Consider the following 14,692-nt stretch of genomic DNA (forward strand, 5'->3'; position numbering starts at 1 on the left):
TAGAAACAAATGAAGAAGCTTAAGAGAATGTGGGAGCCCAATATTACAATAATTCTGAGACATCTGGCAATAATTTGGCAAATAGAAATTTAAGCTAAAGGTTTTACATAAATCGTTTATGAGCCAAAACTAGATAAATGGATTTTTTTTTAATATGAGGAGAAAAATAGTCTTCAGAGTCTAACTTATTTATCAAATTTTAAATGTATGTCTTTGCTTCAAATTAAGTTCTTCATAAGAATTCCAGTAATTTCTTATAACCTGCTTTTATTGTCATATCTCTGAAATCATTAGATGTAGCCAAAGGTCATCTAATTATTCCCCTCTGCCTTTTTTTTTCTTTTTTTTTTTAATGCCTAAATGTGTGGTTCATTGTCTTTTGAATGACTTCGATCAATAAGTGAATTGAAAATCTCCTGGCCAGAGGAATTCTCACTTTCAAGGATGTTATGGGTGAAAGATGACCACAAGGTATCCATGACATTAAGGTCAAAGTTTAAATGAACATTTAGGGTTTCCAGTGATCTGTGAACAACTCCATGGTCTTCTCTAACTATGCATTATAAATCCTCAATAAACCATTCATGTAAGATTATGGTTTGACATTTATAGTCAGTATAAGACAGAAATGCATTTCAGCTCCTAGTCCTTTTAGATTCTATTCATTCCACCCATAGAGTTTTCTTTACAAGTTTTTTTTTTTATTTTAACTTTCTGAAATAAGGGCAAAGGAAAAAAGTGAATAACCATGAGAAGATCTTTTAGAGGTCTATTTTGAAACTTAAGTATTTGGAAACATCTTACCTCAATCCATAATCTGTACAACTGTAACTCGACATGACATATTTCATCGCTATTAGCAATAGCATGTGAATACTATATGAATGTTTAAATTAAAAATATGCTCAGTAATTGAGTTTAATGTCAAAGATATAACAAAAACATTGGTACAGATGGAATAAGCACTTGTTTCTCTGAATATGATATATATTTTTCAATTTACAATTTCAATTGACTCAAAATTGCCCTAGATCTTATCAAAGAGTACACCTAAAATGAAAATGATGGCTTACATGTGATTAAATCACTAACTATTCCGAAAAACCTAAAGTATGACTAGAAGCTGAAGTCATCAGCCAAGGACACAACTTCATATTTAGAGATAGTTATTCATAATAACTTTGACTTTTTGATTGCTTAAGTAAAAATCAATGTAGGAATTAATGTTCAAAACAGTTGTAATGAAATGTTCAGAGCCATCTCAGTCAACTGAAAATTTAAACTCGATCATTACCTTTTTAATTTTGACCTAGAATAGATAATCTAGCTGTGAGATATCATCAACTAACATAAGTTTTCAATTCATTGTATCAAAAAATAATTCTCAATATCTACCTGTCTCATGAACCCTGTCAGTTGAAACCACTACCTCTTCTAATTCACTCATTTTGTTTTCTACATATATGGTCTGCTTTTTCGTAGCAAATTATTCATTTAAGCTCAGTCTCTCTCATGTAAAATACTACAAGTAGCTAGATTATAGTAGATATTTTAAGCATTATGCTTGAAATATTTTATAGCAATTTAGAGTAAATCTTAGGTTTAGGCCCAGATATCTTGTTTTCCAAGTATAAATACCTAGAAATTTTTACTGATAGAATATATGAGTACTTTTAAAATATTCATAATTATCTTTCACTCTTTTTAAATAAACAAAGAGGTAGAAACCATCAAAGAGGCTTTAAGGAAGCACTGCCTATTTAAGGAAGGATTTCTCATCACTGTTACCCTTGAACCTGACTTCTTCTTTCAGCTCCATGGCCATAAATTTCCAGAGCATCAGCAGGTGCAGACATTAACGACTCAATGTCTTCACAACCAGTGTTTGTCTGTCCTATTTATTCCCATTCCTGACATGGTGCTGAATCAGGCCATACCATGGACAGATATTAAAAAATACTGCCTTTATATTAATTTTAAATGACCTTTTAATCTACATGTAAATTCAAATTGTATGAAAGCACATTGAAATTTAACCAGCAGAGAATTAGAGAAACCACAGACGAAAGGTCTTATATCTCAGAAACCAGCATGAGAAGGGAAAACAAACACAAAAAGCTCACCAATATAAGACAGCAATAGAAAATTTTAATTTAAGGCATGGAAGAATAGGGAATAAATTCATGCTCAGAGGCTCAAAAAATAGCTAGAACTTCCTGTCAATTGGGATGAACCTTGGGGAAAGATCAGAACCTTTTCAACTTTCACTCTGAATGTAAGTGTCTCAGTTAAGATTCAAAGTATATAAGTGCAAGTAAAAAATAATAATTTTAGCATTCATCAGTGCTTCCAAAAGTATTTAATTAATTTAACTTAGTGAATGTATAATTAAAGGCAGAGGAATGTCATAATGTGATTAGCTAACTAAAAACTAATTCTCTGTTTCACTGATAATATTAAAGATGCTATCTCTTATTCTGCAGTAAAATATAAAATTATTAACATCTTTGAGAAGCTGTCATGTCAACATAAGACTAACTAAAAGTATTCAGATTACACCTGTAAACACAATAATTTTGATGTCATTTCTTTAAAATTACTTTAAATTTAAAATTAAAATTTCTTTCAAATCACTGTTTTTAAGATTAAAATGGGCTGCCTTTGGGAAAATAAATGGCATTAAAGGAAATAATGGCAAGTAAATTAAAAACTGTTAAAATGTGTTACTTTAACTAGATTTGAATTTAGAGGATAAACATTGATCTAAACCATTTAACAAATAGAAAAACCCCACATTTAATGTGTATCATGAAATAAAATCATATTTTATGAGACGAATCTAAAAACAATATCACACCATCGGTAACCTCCAGTTGAGCTTTTGCTAAAATGCTTCCTGCCACAGTCAAGGCCTGGCAGATGTAGTAACCCGCATCTGAGCGCTGAATGTTGGTAATGGTGAGGTCTCCAGTTGGTGACACTGAACATCTACTGTTGGGCTGCTGGGGTTGGTTTGGGAAAAGTAGGTTCTGTAGAAGCAAACACAATCTTATCAATATTTTTTTACCATTTACAAGGAAAATTGCATTAACAACAAATATTATAGTTATGAAAAATATGATTGGTAAAAAGATGTATAGATTTAAGCAAAAAAGTTTTCAAAATAATTATAGGTCGGGTAGTGGGAAAACTAACTGGGAAAGTTTCCAATCATGGTGTATGCTCTATGACCTCAACATACTTCAGTTGAAGGAATAATCACCTGCATTTTTTAAAGAGCTGGATCTGTCTTCAATTTTTAAGTTTTGATTGGCATATAATGCTTGTACATTTTAATGGGCTACAGTATATAAATTCAACACATATATACAGCATGTAATGATAAAATCAGTGTAACATTAAGGTTTCTTGATCTCAGCCATTTACTCTCTCTGAAACAAGTTTTCCTCATCTATAAAATGGGCAGCATAATGCTCATATGATTTAATTCCTACACAAGGTAAGGATGGAGAGAGTAACAATAAATATGTAGGTGTTTTTTAAACTTACAAGAAACAAAGAATGTAAAATATAATTGCAATTGCTACTGATAATCTTGAATACTTTGGGACAACAAATTCAATTCTAACATTTTTAAAAAAATGTGTGTATCTTTGACTGACAGACAAAGCTGAGTGTATTGCTATAATGCTCTGCAAATCATGACAACTTCCAAAAGAGCTATGGACAAATGCTAATTAAGCATGATAAAATCAATGGCTGAAAATAAAAGGATGTAGAATTATTATGGAAGTTAGAATGTTCTACCAAACAACTTTGAAGTATTATTTTTAAAAAACACTTTACTATATATATCACAAAAAAGCCTATCATATATCTCATATAGCCTAATCATAAATGTTGAAAGTTTTTATATGAGAGCAGTAACATCAATTTAGATGACCTATGTCACTTTACTGTTGTTCAATTAAGAAAAACATTTGGATATAATAAATCATATTGAGGCATGTTTCCAAGTTGGATTATAAATAAGAACATATCAATTTTTATGTTCTATTTACTTACAAAAAAGAACATTATAACCCTTGGGGATCTGTTTCTCAATATAGTAATTAATTTTCCAGGTTTGTAATTAAACAGTTTCAATAAGTTGCAATCAGGAGGTAATAACATTCAATTAAAGGCACAAGACACATTTTCACCTTAAAATGTTTTTACCCTTGAAGTACTACCAATGGAAGAGGATAAAATAGGGTATTAACACTTTTCAATTACGCTAAATGACTTTAATCCTGCAAATGATGTCCTACTTTAATTAGAAGCTCTTCTCTTTATTGCAACATGATGGATGTCCACTTTATTAGATTCAAGTGTGACACTATAAGCCCACTTTACATAAACATTACCATGTTATTAAACTCCTAAAAGAAGAGATGTTTGCTAGCCTGTCAGGGATATGATTTCAAAAAAACTGTTTCCCTCTCCTAAAATTTGAATTACTATCTAAGTCTAGATATTTTCATGCATATGAAACATAATTTGAGAACAAGTTAAATCTCATGTGGAATCCAAATATATTACAGAAATAAACCATCCAAAAGAGAAGGGTCTAAGTTTAAAGGCACTTGAAAATGATACAATAACTCAAAGTGTGCACTTTCTTACAATTAGCCATTAGAATACTAATTTACATAGCACCAATCCATCAGATGGGCTAATTCTCTCTGGGATCTTTTCCTCTACGATGTAATATCAGTCCACCTTCTAAATGATCCATTGACATGGAAAATGGCATTTGATTGAGGTTAACCCATCATCTTTATTCCCTGCTTGTATGACATGGCCAAAAGAAAATGGATTATAAGCAAAACCAAGGAACTCTACAGAGCTCTGCTTGCCTTGAAGTGTCTGAGAATCCTATTAGTACTAATTGGCATTATCAGCACATATTGAGGAATATGGACCATTAAGTCCAAGCACTTCACTCTTTCTACTGATGGATAGTCATAGATCACCATAGAAATTGGATACTAGAGACAGTAAGACCAATTTATTTTTCCTAATATCCTAATTCATGATTTGAAAATTTACAGTTTGCTCAAGCACTTCTCTTTACTCTCTCTCCCTCTGTGCCTCCCTCCCTCCTCCCAATCTCTAGATCCCTGATGGGAGCAGATTGGTAAGAAGAAGGTAACTAGACCTATGATAATAAACAAGCCAAAGAAGCTAAGTAGAAATTTTGTGGCATCCTTAGCTATAGTATATATGGATTTACATGCTACTTTGTCAAATAGGAAAAGGAATACTTCAATGCTTTTGATAACTATTTTCATAACCATTAAAAATAATGTTTAATACCATATGTGAATTACACTGCAGGAAAAAAACATTTTGTATCTAACTTGGAGCTATTTTGAGGGATATTATGTACACATGAAATAATCTTACAAAAATAAATCATACACACATATATATATATATATATATATATATCAGGAAACATTATGAGATTTCACTCAAAACATGACTTAAAGTGTGAATTTGCAATAATCAAATTGCTTCACATCATTATGTTTGCTATCAGTGACAAAAAAGCAATTTGTGTTATCTTCATAACATGTAAATTCCTTTTACATTTACACTTATTCATGAAATCTTCATAACTCATGGGAGGTAAGATGTATAGCCCAAAATTTCAGATTAGTATAAAAACTAGCTTTAGTAAAGTTAAATAGCACTTACAAATACTGTGCAACAAAAAAAGGAAAAAAATGGCTTTAAGGCCTCTTCTTTAAAGGTTGTGAGTGTGTATGCATGTGTGTGTTTAACTATCATATCATTTTTTTTCATACTCACTGGAATATTTGGGATAAATTCATGTGAAAGAAACTGAAAAGAATAGTCAAGGAAATCTATGAAGAGAAATACATTTTATAGCTGTTAAATGATAAAAAAAAAATGGGAATTGAAGTCTGATAATTCTGATATGGGATAAGGCAGTGGGTATGACTCTCTTTTTTTCATTGCCTTTACATCCCTGACTCAGAGGGGAAGTAACAAGGAGTGTTGAGAAATTAAGAATGACCAGGTGTCCATTCAGAGATTAAAACTGATAGTTTGGGGGTGGTTCAGGAATGCAGAGGAACCCCTGCAAATTAGAAAGCATGGCTGAGCAGGACTTCCTAGATACTCTCCAGAAAGATAGACATATGAGTTCTAATCTTTAGGTTCTCTTAACGTAGCTAAAACCATTCCCTAATGATGGCAAAGTTTTCAGATTTCCTATGACTTGTAATACTATTTTCAATTAATCCTTGAGAAATTTTTTCAGAACGTGGACTAGTACAGAATGTGCTGGGGAGGAGTACCACAAGAACTACATTTCTTGTCTGGATGGTTTTAGAGAATCTAGCACAAAATCATTCAAGATCTCTGGGGAATGCACAAATTTTTATGCAAAGATCACAATTTCAGATCTAATTTAAGCTGAAAGTTCCATTCATTGCCTCAGAAATGAAGAGGCTAAACACTCTCCGAATTTGGACCAAGTGCTAAATGACAGAAGTAATGTATCCACTTGGCTTTGGGAGAGACATTGAGAGGCCATCATGTCCAGAAAGAGCAAAGCAAAGACAAGGCAGGTATTGGCTCTTTGTGTTATATATTATTTCTGTTTAACCCTACTGTGAAGAAATCCAGAAGGGAAAATGAAAGAAAAGATTTCTTCAACTCTTAAGTGGAAACAGGCTTAAATTAATAATTTTTAAAAGTCATTTATATTTTCTATCTAGGAGTGGAGGGATATTGGATCTATGCCAATAAATGCTAGAAATATTTTCTGATCATCTTCCATGAGCGAGGAATTATTCTCAGCTCCTTGTATGTACCAACTCACTTACACAGACTAATCCTGTGCAAGAAAGCAAAATCACCTTAACCTGCAGAGATTTAAATATTTACAGAGGTTTTGGTTGGATTTTTAAAATAAGTTTGCTGCACTCTGTTTCTTGCAAAATGCAGGATTTTCAAAGGTTACCACTAGCAAATAAAAAGTGCAAGAACATCTGTCTTTCACTTATTTTAGAATCATTTCTTTTAGCAATAAAATAAGTTCAGCATCTGATAGCAATGGGGGCAAGGCAAGCTTCAGGGAGTACCAAAGTCAGCAAAGTTCAGAGACTTCAGAAAAGCAGTCAAGCCTCACACTCACCTGGCTGCCTTCTTTCTGCCAAAACACAGCTGGCTGGGGGTTTCCTTTAGTTTCACAGGGAAATGTTGCAGTTCGACCTTGAGCAACAATCTGATCTCTTGGCCTAACCACAAACTGTGGAGGAGCTATAATTTAAAAGGAAAGAAAATGTGTAAATATCAACCATTGTCAAAGAAAAAGATATCAAAGAGAAAATCTGGCTCTGGGTGGATTGCTCAGTGCCAGAGAGGCTACAATTTTTTTTTTTTTTTTTTTTTTTACTTACTTGTAGGCATTTCTTAAAACATTAAGGGATTGGGGAAATAATGTGAGAAAACTTATTAGCAGATCTATTTTAAATATTGTCCATTATATTATATCCCTGTGTCCTACCTACTTGTATGGGAAAATAGATCCCTTATGATTCTAACATTTTTTTGAAAAATGATTTGGTTATGTTTTTTAATAGAAAAACATGGAAAGGAATCACTCCTTTACACAATTATCTCCTTTAAAATCCATCTCCTGGTACACACTCATTTTATTACAATATTTGTAAGATATTGAATGAGGCAATGGAATGTCAGAAGGCATAAAATATGATCCATATTATTAAAATTCTTATATTCTGGAATTCAAGATTTGAAGATTAAAGACATTGAATTATTTAAGGGATGGAAGTTACATATTTGAAATAACAAACGATATAAATAAATGTATCAAATTAGTTTATTCTAGTTAATTGATTTCATTTGGACAGATAGGCAATAGTCAGGCAATTCTTATGTTCTCTTACTTGGCAGTAAAATCACACAGGGTAAAGCTTTATATGATAGTTGTCAAGGAACTCACAGTTGAATAGAGACATTTTAAAAAACATGATGATTTTGATAACAGTAAACACAAAACCTATACATCTAAGACAATGTTAAGTTCAGTGGTAGAGGTCCTCTTCGAGCTCTGAGAGGAACTCTTCAGTTATGGTGTACACAGTCAGTGTGAGGAGACTTCAGGAGGGAGGGATCTCTTTGTGCTTGAGTGGCTGTGAAAGGCTGTGTGTGGGAAAGGGAAGTTGTGGGAACTCTGGGGCAAGGGAAGCATTTGGATAAGTGGTTGATGGACACATTCCAAGCATAGGCGTCTTCCGGGCAAAGTAGAAGCAGCAAGACCATCTCCAGCCTAACAGTGTACAATCTGGCAGGAAAGGGAGGTCGGAGTTATATAAATATCATGGCAACAAAGGAAGACTTTAGAAGCCATACTCACTTTATACTGTCTCTTTCTGAGTGGGGTAGTGATGATAAAAGTGGTTTGGGAAGCTTTAACCCTTCAATGAACTTAGTATGGATGAGGAAGAATGAATGGGGTGAGTGACATTTAGTCACTAAAGCATGGAGTCTGGCTAACAAGCTAATAAAATGGTATTGTGAAGATAATAAGGAAAACAAATGAGTAACTCTAACAGTAAAGAAAAAGAGGGATGAGGGGCTGGGTACAGTGATGCACGCCTGTAATCCCATGACTCAGGATGCTGAGGCACAAGTATCAAAAGTTCAGGGCCACTCTGGGCAACTTAATTAGACCCTGTTTTAAAATAAAATTAAAAAATAGGGCTGGGGATGTATCTCAGGGATAGAGCACCCCAGGGTTTAATCTATCTATCTATATCTATATCTATTTCAAGTGCATAAGTGCAAATCCAAGAACAGAATAAATACATGGTGCCCCAAACCTAAAACCAATCATTCATCCTAACAAAAATGCTATCACTGTGAAAGCATGGGGTATTTTTCTCAAAAAGAATTCAGTGAGATTTGTATTGACTTATTTTTTTTTAGGTGTTCTATTTTCCTGGCTCCTAATTCAAGGTATCCAACACATACCCCAAGGACAGAAGGGATAAATCTACTAAGTGAAATTCTTTTCTATAACTAAAGATAACGGAAGACTCATTCTAACAGTACAGAGAACCTGGATTTACGGCTCTATTTGGACAGAGTGTGGTTTATGTTGCCTGGCATGCTCAGAAGATTACAGGCCTCTCACAATCTACTTGTTATTTCTACACACTTCTCCTGAATCAGCAGATACATTGATTTTTGTTACATGTTTGCTAATAGAAATGATAGTTTAAATCAATGTTACAAAATTACTTTAGGAAAAACTTTTAAAGCACAACAGTATTCATTTTTTCAGCAGAAATGTGAAACCACTGGATATTTTTGCCACAGAAGATTAAAGGTTAGTCTTCATCATCTGTAATATGGTATAGGATTTTTCTAGAAAAAAAATGTTATGAAATATTTAAGAATCAGTGTATAGTTGTATGAAATACTATGAAAGAAAAGTAATAATGCCAATGTGGACATTAGCTTTTTGAGAAGTATTGAGGTATTTAGCTTGTATGTCATCTTCAAAAATTAAAAACCCAATTCAGTCAAAATCAGTTATTTGACACTCTTTAATAAAAGTTGCCTACTCAGCTTATTAGTTCATTTGCACAGCTTTGGGTGAGAAAGAATTTAAATTGGCCTATATAACTAGTTAGTAAGACCTGAGAACCTGGGTACTTACACAATCCTCCTTTATATATATATATATATATATATATATATATATATATATATATATATAAAGATTGAAATCATCAAATGAAACATAAACGGAAGCAATCAAAACATAGTTTTAAGCATTTTATTCTCTGTCATCTACCTATGTCAGTAAAAGCAGTATCTATAATTTAGATATAGCTATAGACTTCCTTGAATTTGATAGTTAAATGTTTAAAAATGTGTTTTACATGATTGTTTTTGTAAAGCATTTTTGAAATCCACATCCTATAGTTTTATCACAGCTGCTAAAATATAGTCTCCCCCCAAAAGGATTCAGAATTGACCATATCTAGGCATACAATTTCCTGAGAAGCTAGAGTTCATCCATTTATTCATTCAAAATGTACTGATTGAATACAAATTCTAAGACATTCTGCTTGGTTCAGGGCATGGGAAGCCAAATATTACATGGCACTTGAGTGGGGGTATAGCTCACTGTTAGAGCTCTTGTCTAGCATTCACAGGCTCTGGGTTCCATCTCCAGTATACCCAAAATAAAAGAACAAGAGAGAGAAAAAAAAAAAAAAAAGAGGTGTTGGGAGGTGCTCTCATCCTACTTGTCCTATGGCAGAGATTTCTCAGGGAACAAACACACCATTACACAATTTGTACAATAATAGAAAATGCAAGAAATGGCTACATTTGAGCTGTGTTTTGAAGCACAGGTAAGAGATCACTAGATGAAGAGAATTAAGGTCACAGAACAAAGGCACCAAACATAAGGCAAAGACCTGTGGAACTGGATTTGGTAACGGAAGATAAAGAGTTTTGAAAGTAGAAGAAACCTGGTGTACAGAGCTGATATATATAAGACCAGATAATTTATACAAAGGAGTTTAAAATTGTGTCCTGAAAGCTATTAAGATCTTTTCAAAGATGATTTTGCAAAATAGATATCAGATACATGGTTTTAAAAAGAATGCTCTGGAAGCAATGTAGATGGTGATTGGAGATGATGATTAGAAAGACAGAGACAAAGGGATGGAACACCTTGGCAAGTTGGGATAGAAAATCCAGTGAGAATTGCTATGAGTGGCACCTAAAGAAAACATTTCATCAGAACTCCTACACAAAAATGAAGTGCTGCAGTATCACAACATAATATTTACCACTTATGATATCATTTTGAAAGACCAGGAAATCATAATTTCTTGAACTTTTTTCCAGTTTTATATTTTTTTAAAGACCACTAACCAAAAGCCATCAATCCTAAGAACTCTCTTTTCCCTGTGATATCTATTTATATTATACTAAGTTACTACAAATATGCTCTATTTCTAATGTATGTAATTATTTCATGTCAATAGCCTCATGGGTCTCAATAGAACCAGAATTGTCAGGTGTAAACTTTTTTTTTTTTTAAAGAAAACTAAAAATGTTGAATCATTTAGCAAAACAATCTAAAATGCTTTTGAGTCTCTGAAAATGTATGTCCTATTGTCACCCAAAGTCAGGCCAACAAATAAAATTGCAACCACTTTTACTTTTGTAGATTCTCTTTCTCTGCCCAAGATCTATATTGCAATCTTCTGTGAAGGCATATCTGCTCAAGGAATTTACTTTTGAGGTTTTAAAATGAAAAATAGCATCAATTATTCTTCTGATGACACTCCACAGTTTCCGCATCTCTGCCAGGTGGCAGTGAGAATGGTTTGAAAAGAGAGTACTTGGCTGATGGCACCAAAGGGAGGGAGTAGACAGGGATGGCGTTTTATCAACACAGCAGGATAGTGGGAAGTGTGCTCTACATAAAAGGGATTTTATTCAATGGTTCTCATTAAATATGAAAAAAACACAATTAGGTCCTCAAGATGACAATTCAAAACACAATTTAAACCCAATTCGAATTAAGGATATCGAGTTATAAACTCCAAAAGAATATGCTAGTTATAAAAATGGCAATTCTCTGATGTTTGTTAAGACAGACGATTATGAATACATATTTATGTCCTCTCTAAAACTTGAAAACATTAGACAAATTTCTTGTAACTATGCTGCAATAACCTACTTGCCTACTATGTCAAGTGATTATACCTTATTGCTTTAGCTATAAGACGGAATGAGATGGCGCAGAGTGATGCAGTTCAGTATTTAATCAACACTAACACATTAAAAAACAATATCTTTATGAGAAAAGTATGTTGTATGATTTCCAGAGAAGTAGACCTGATCTATAAAAAGGTCAATTAAGATTAGAGGTCTAGGCCAGTTCACTTGAAACTGTGTTTTGAGAATTTAAATACAATGCACAGCAAATTAGATTTGATTTCTGCGAAATTATGCTTTGATACTGAATTCAGCCCAAGCTGGCTTCAATCAAAGTCAGAGACAGCTCTGTTATGCTAATGCTTGCTGGTGAGAGTGAGTGGGTGATATGGAAATCAGATGGCTGAACACGAGTAGGAAGCATAGGCCATGCATGAGGTGGGCTTTCAGATGAGGGGAGGGGGACCTTAAAGGTTAATCGCATCATGTTCAAGTTGTTTCTACAGGAAAATATGACTTTGTATGGCAGGCATTAACATGGAGATAGTCATGCAGCAGTTAGGTACATTAATATGTGATACAGGGCGGTTACAGGCACACTCAGCTGCTCCCTTTCTTTGGGTGTAATTTCATGCCTGAATGAATAAACTTTTGATTCAATAGTAATAAACATTTTGAACTTCCTGACAAACTGGAGTAGAAAACATTTTTTGCTATTTAATATAATTTACTTATTAAATGCTAATATATTCTGCAAACATTTAAAAAGCAATCTCTTTGATCATTTGCTTGAGTCAAAGACTTGCTCAGTCACAAACTGTGCAATACAATGACAATAATTAACATTAATTGAGTGCTTATTAAGTGCTAGGGACTATGTTAAACCATCTACAGGCATTATTTCATTTAAAATTTGAAAACCTGATGTCTTAATGATTACCATCATGATATAAAGGCCAGTAAACTGAACTTTATAAAGGGTACACACTTTTCTTAAGGTTAAAGTCTTAGACTGGAAGATAGGCTTACTTTACATTCATTCATTTCAATGTCGTAGTTGGACCTATTAAACACTGAACTGCTAGTTTAATTTGTTTTACTTCAAATTATAATCTGATTGAGAATTTTTCATGTCTAGTATCAAATAATTGAGTAAGAACTTTAGGCTACAATTTCCAATAAGGTATAATATTTAAAAAATCATAACATAGTTTTCTTGAATAGCTGTTTTTATTATTTAAAGGAGCATAAAACCCATAATCTTTTTCTTCCTATACTAACTCTAAGTACAGCCTTTCTTAAATACACTTTCTTTCAAAGCACTCTTGATTCAAAACCCTACAGTGCTTTTCATTACATGGCAATAAAAACCTACAATGCATATCATTGCAAGGCTTGCAAATCATTCTCTCCCAAGATTTTATCATCCTGACACTCATTTGTCCCCAGACTACTTCCAGAATTTCAGTAGACCAGTCTTCTCTCCATCACTCACATATATATTGGCTTTTCTTGTGCTTAACCAATCTTGATATCTATTATCTTTTGATTCACCTTGTCAACAAGGATTAACCTGAACACACCCTGACCTTGTACTTGCCCTTTGTTCCTTCCAATTTCAGGTACATGCCCTTGCTTGCATTGTCTCTCTCTTTTTTTTCCTCTATTTTCCCCCATTTACATATCTTACTCAGATCAGTAGTACATTCTTATTGGTGTGAAGTGTTGTTTACCACCTTGCACTGAAATGTTGTCTTTACTTGGCCTAGAAAAGCTCCTAAGAGTGAATTTCTAAGTAAAGGGCATGGATTAGGAAATTTTAAAAAATGGATCTATAGCAAATATTTAATATTTTTTCCATCTCATTGTACTCAAAGCTTCTGACATTTTTTCATCAATACTATTGGTAATAATTTGGATGGAGGGAAATGACAAAAAATGTTGGAAAAAAATTTCTAACCAATTTGAACATGACTATATAACTATAAACAAGTAGCTACCATCCCAGAGGAACAAAAGTATATAGACAAAAATAGGCATTTTATAGCAATCAGACCTAGAAGTCCTGGCAAAATGTTAGTAGGCTTGCCTTTACCAACAAGAAACAGACAGAAGTCATTTCATTAGAATGCAGTGTACTCTAGGAATAAGAGATAAATGTTTATTCAATCTAAAAACAGAAGAATTTGACTTCTAATTGATAAGTGATTGTTTTGAACTTATTTAATTTTATTAATTTTTTACTATTTAACATTCACTTGAGTACATATCATTTCTTTTAATATTGGAAATGCATACATAATGTCATAAAATATTTGATTTGAAGCATATTAATACATAATTCATCTCAGAGGAAAGAATGCAATTGTAATGGAAAATATAAATTAGAAATATAGGATTTAAGGTAATCACTTTTATAAAGCCCATTTAATCACATTTTATTCATTTGTCACTATTTCCAAGGAATATAAATGATCAAATTGCTAAGTTACTTACTTTCCCAATTAATTGTTTTTCTTACTGAGTCTATAGCAATAACTCTTCTAGATGAGTGAATTGTTTCTTTTCGAATGAGTAATTGTAGCTAATATTAAAATTCTGATTCCATGCTAAAAATACCAATATCTATACCTTTTCTTTTGACAATATCTATACTTTTCTTTTGACAATAATACAATTTGTATAAACATAAACAGATATGTATTTTTATGACATCTTTTTTTTTTGGGGGGGGGTGATACCAGAGATTGAACTCAGGGGCACTCAACCACTTAGCCACATCCCCAGCCTAATTTTGTATTTTATTAGAAACAGAGTCTCACTGAGTTGCTTAACACCTCACCATTGCTGATGCAGGCTTTGAACTTGCAGTCCTCCTGTCTCAGCCTCCAGAGCTACTGGGATT

The 14,692-nt window shown here is 32.9% G+C and overlaps 1 protein-coding gene across 1 annotated transcript in view; it reads right to left on the reverse strand.

The window, feature by feature from the left end:
• The window catches only part of Robo2 (roundabout guidance receptor 2), a 510,793-nt gene that overhangs the window by 103,512 nt on the left and 392,589 nt on the right, over window positions 1-14,692 (reverse strand). Inside the window, exons 7-8 of the mRNA XM_077795545.1 lie at window positions 7,211-7,335; window positions 2,858-3,029 (exon numbers count right to left, since the gene is read on the reverse strand). Of these exons, the coding sequence (XP_077651671.1) occupies window positions 2,858-3,029; window positions 7,211-7,335 (297 nt within the window). The remainder of the gene's footprint in view (window positions 1-2,857; window positions 3,030-7,210; window positions 7,336-14,692) is intronic.

This window comes from Urocitellus parryii, chromosome 2 (assembly GCF_045843805.1).
Source record: "Urocitellus parryii isolate mUroPar1 chromosome 2, mUroPar1.hap1, whole genome shotgun sequence".
Classification (NCBI taxonomy): Eukaryota; Metazoa; Chordata; class Mammalia; order Rodentia; family Sciuridae; genus Urocitellus; species Urocitellus parryii.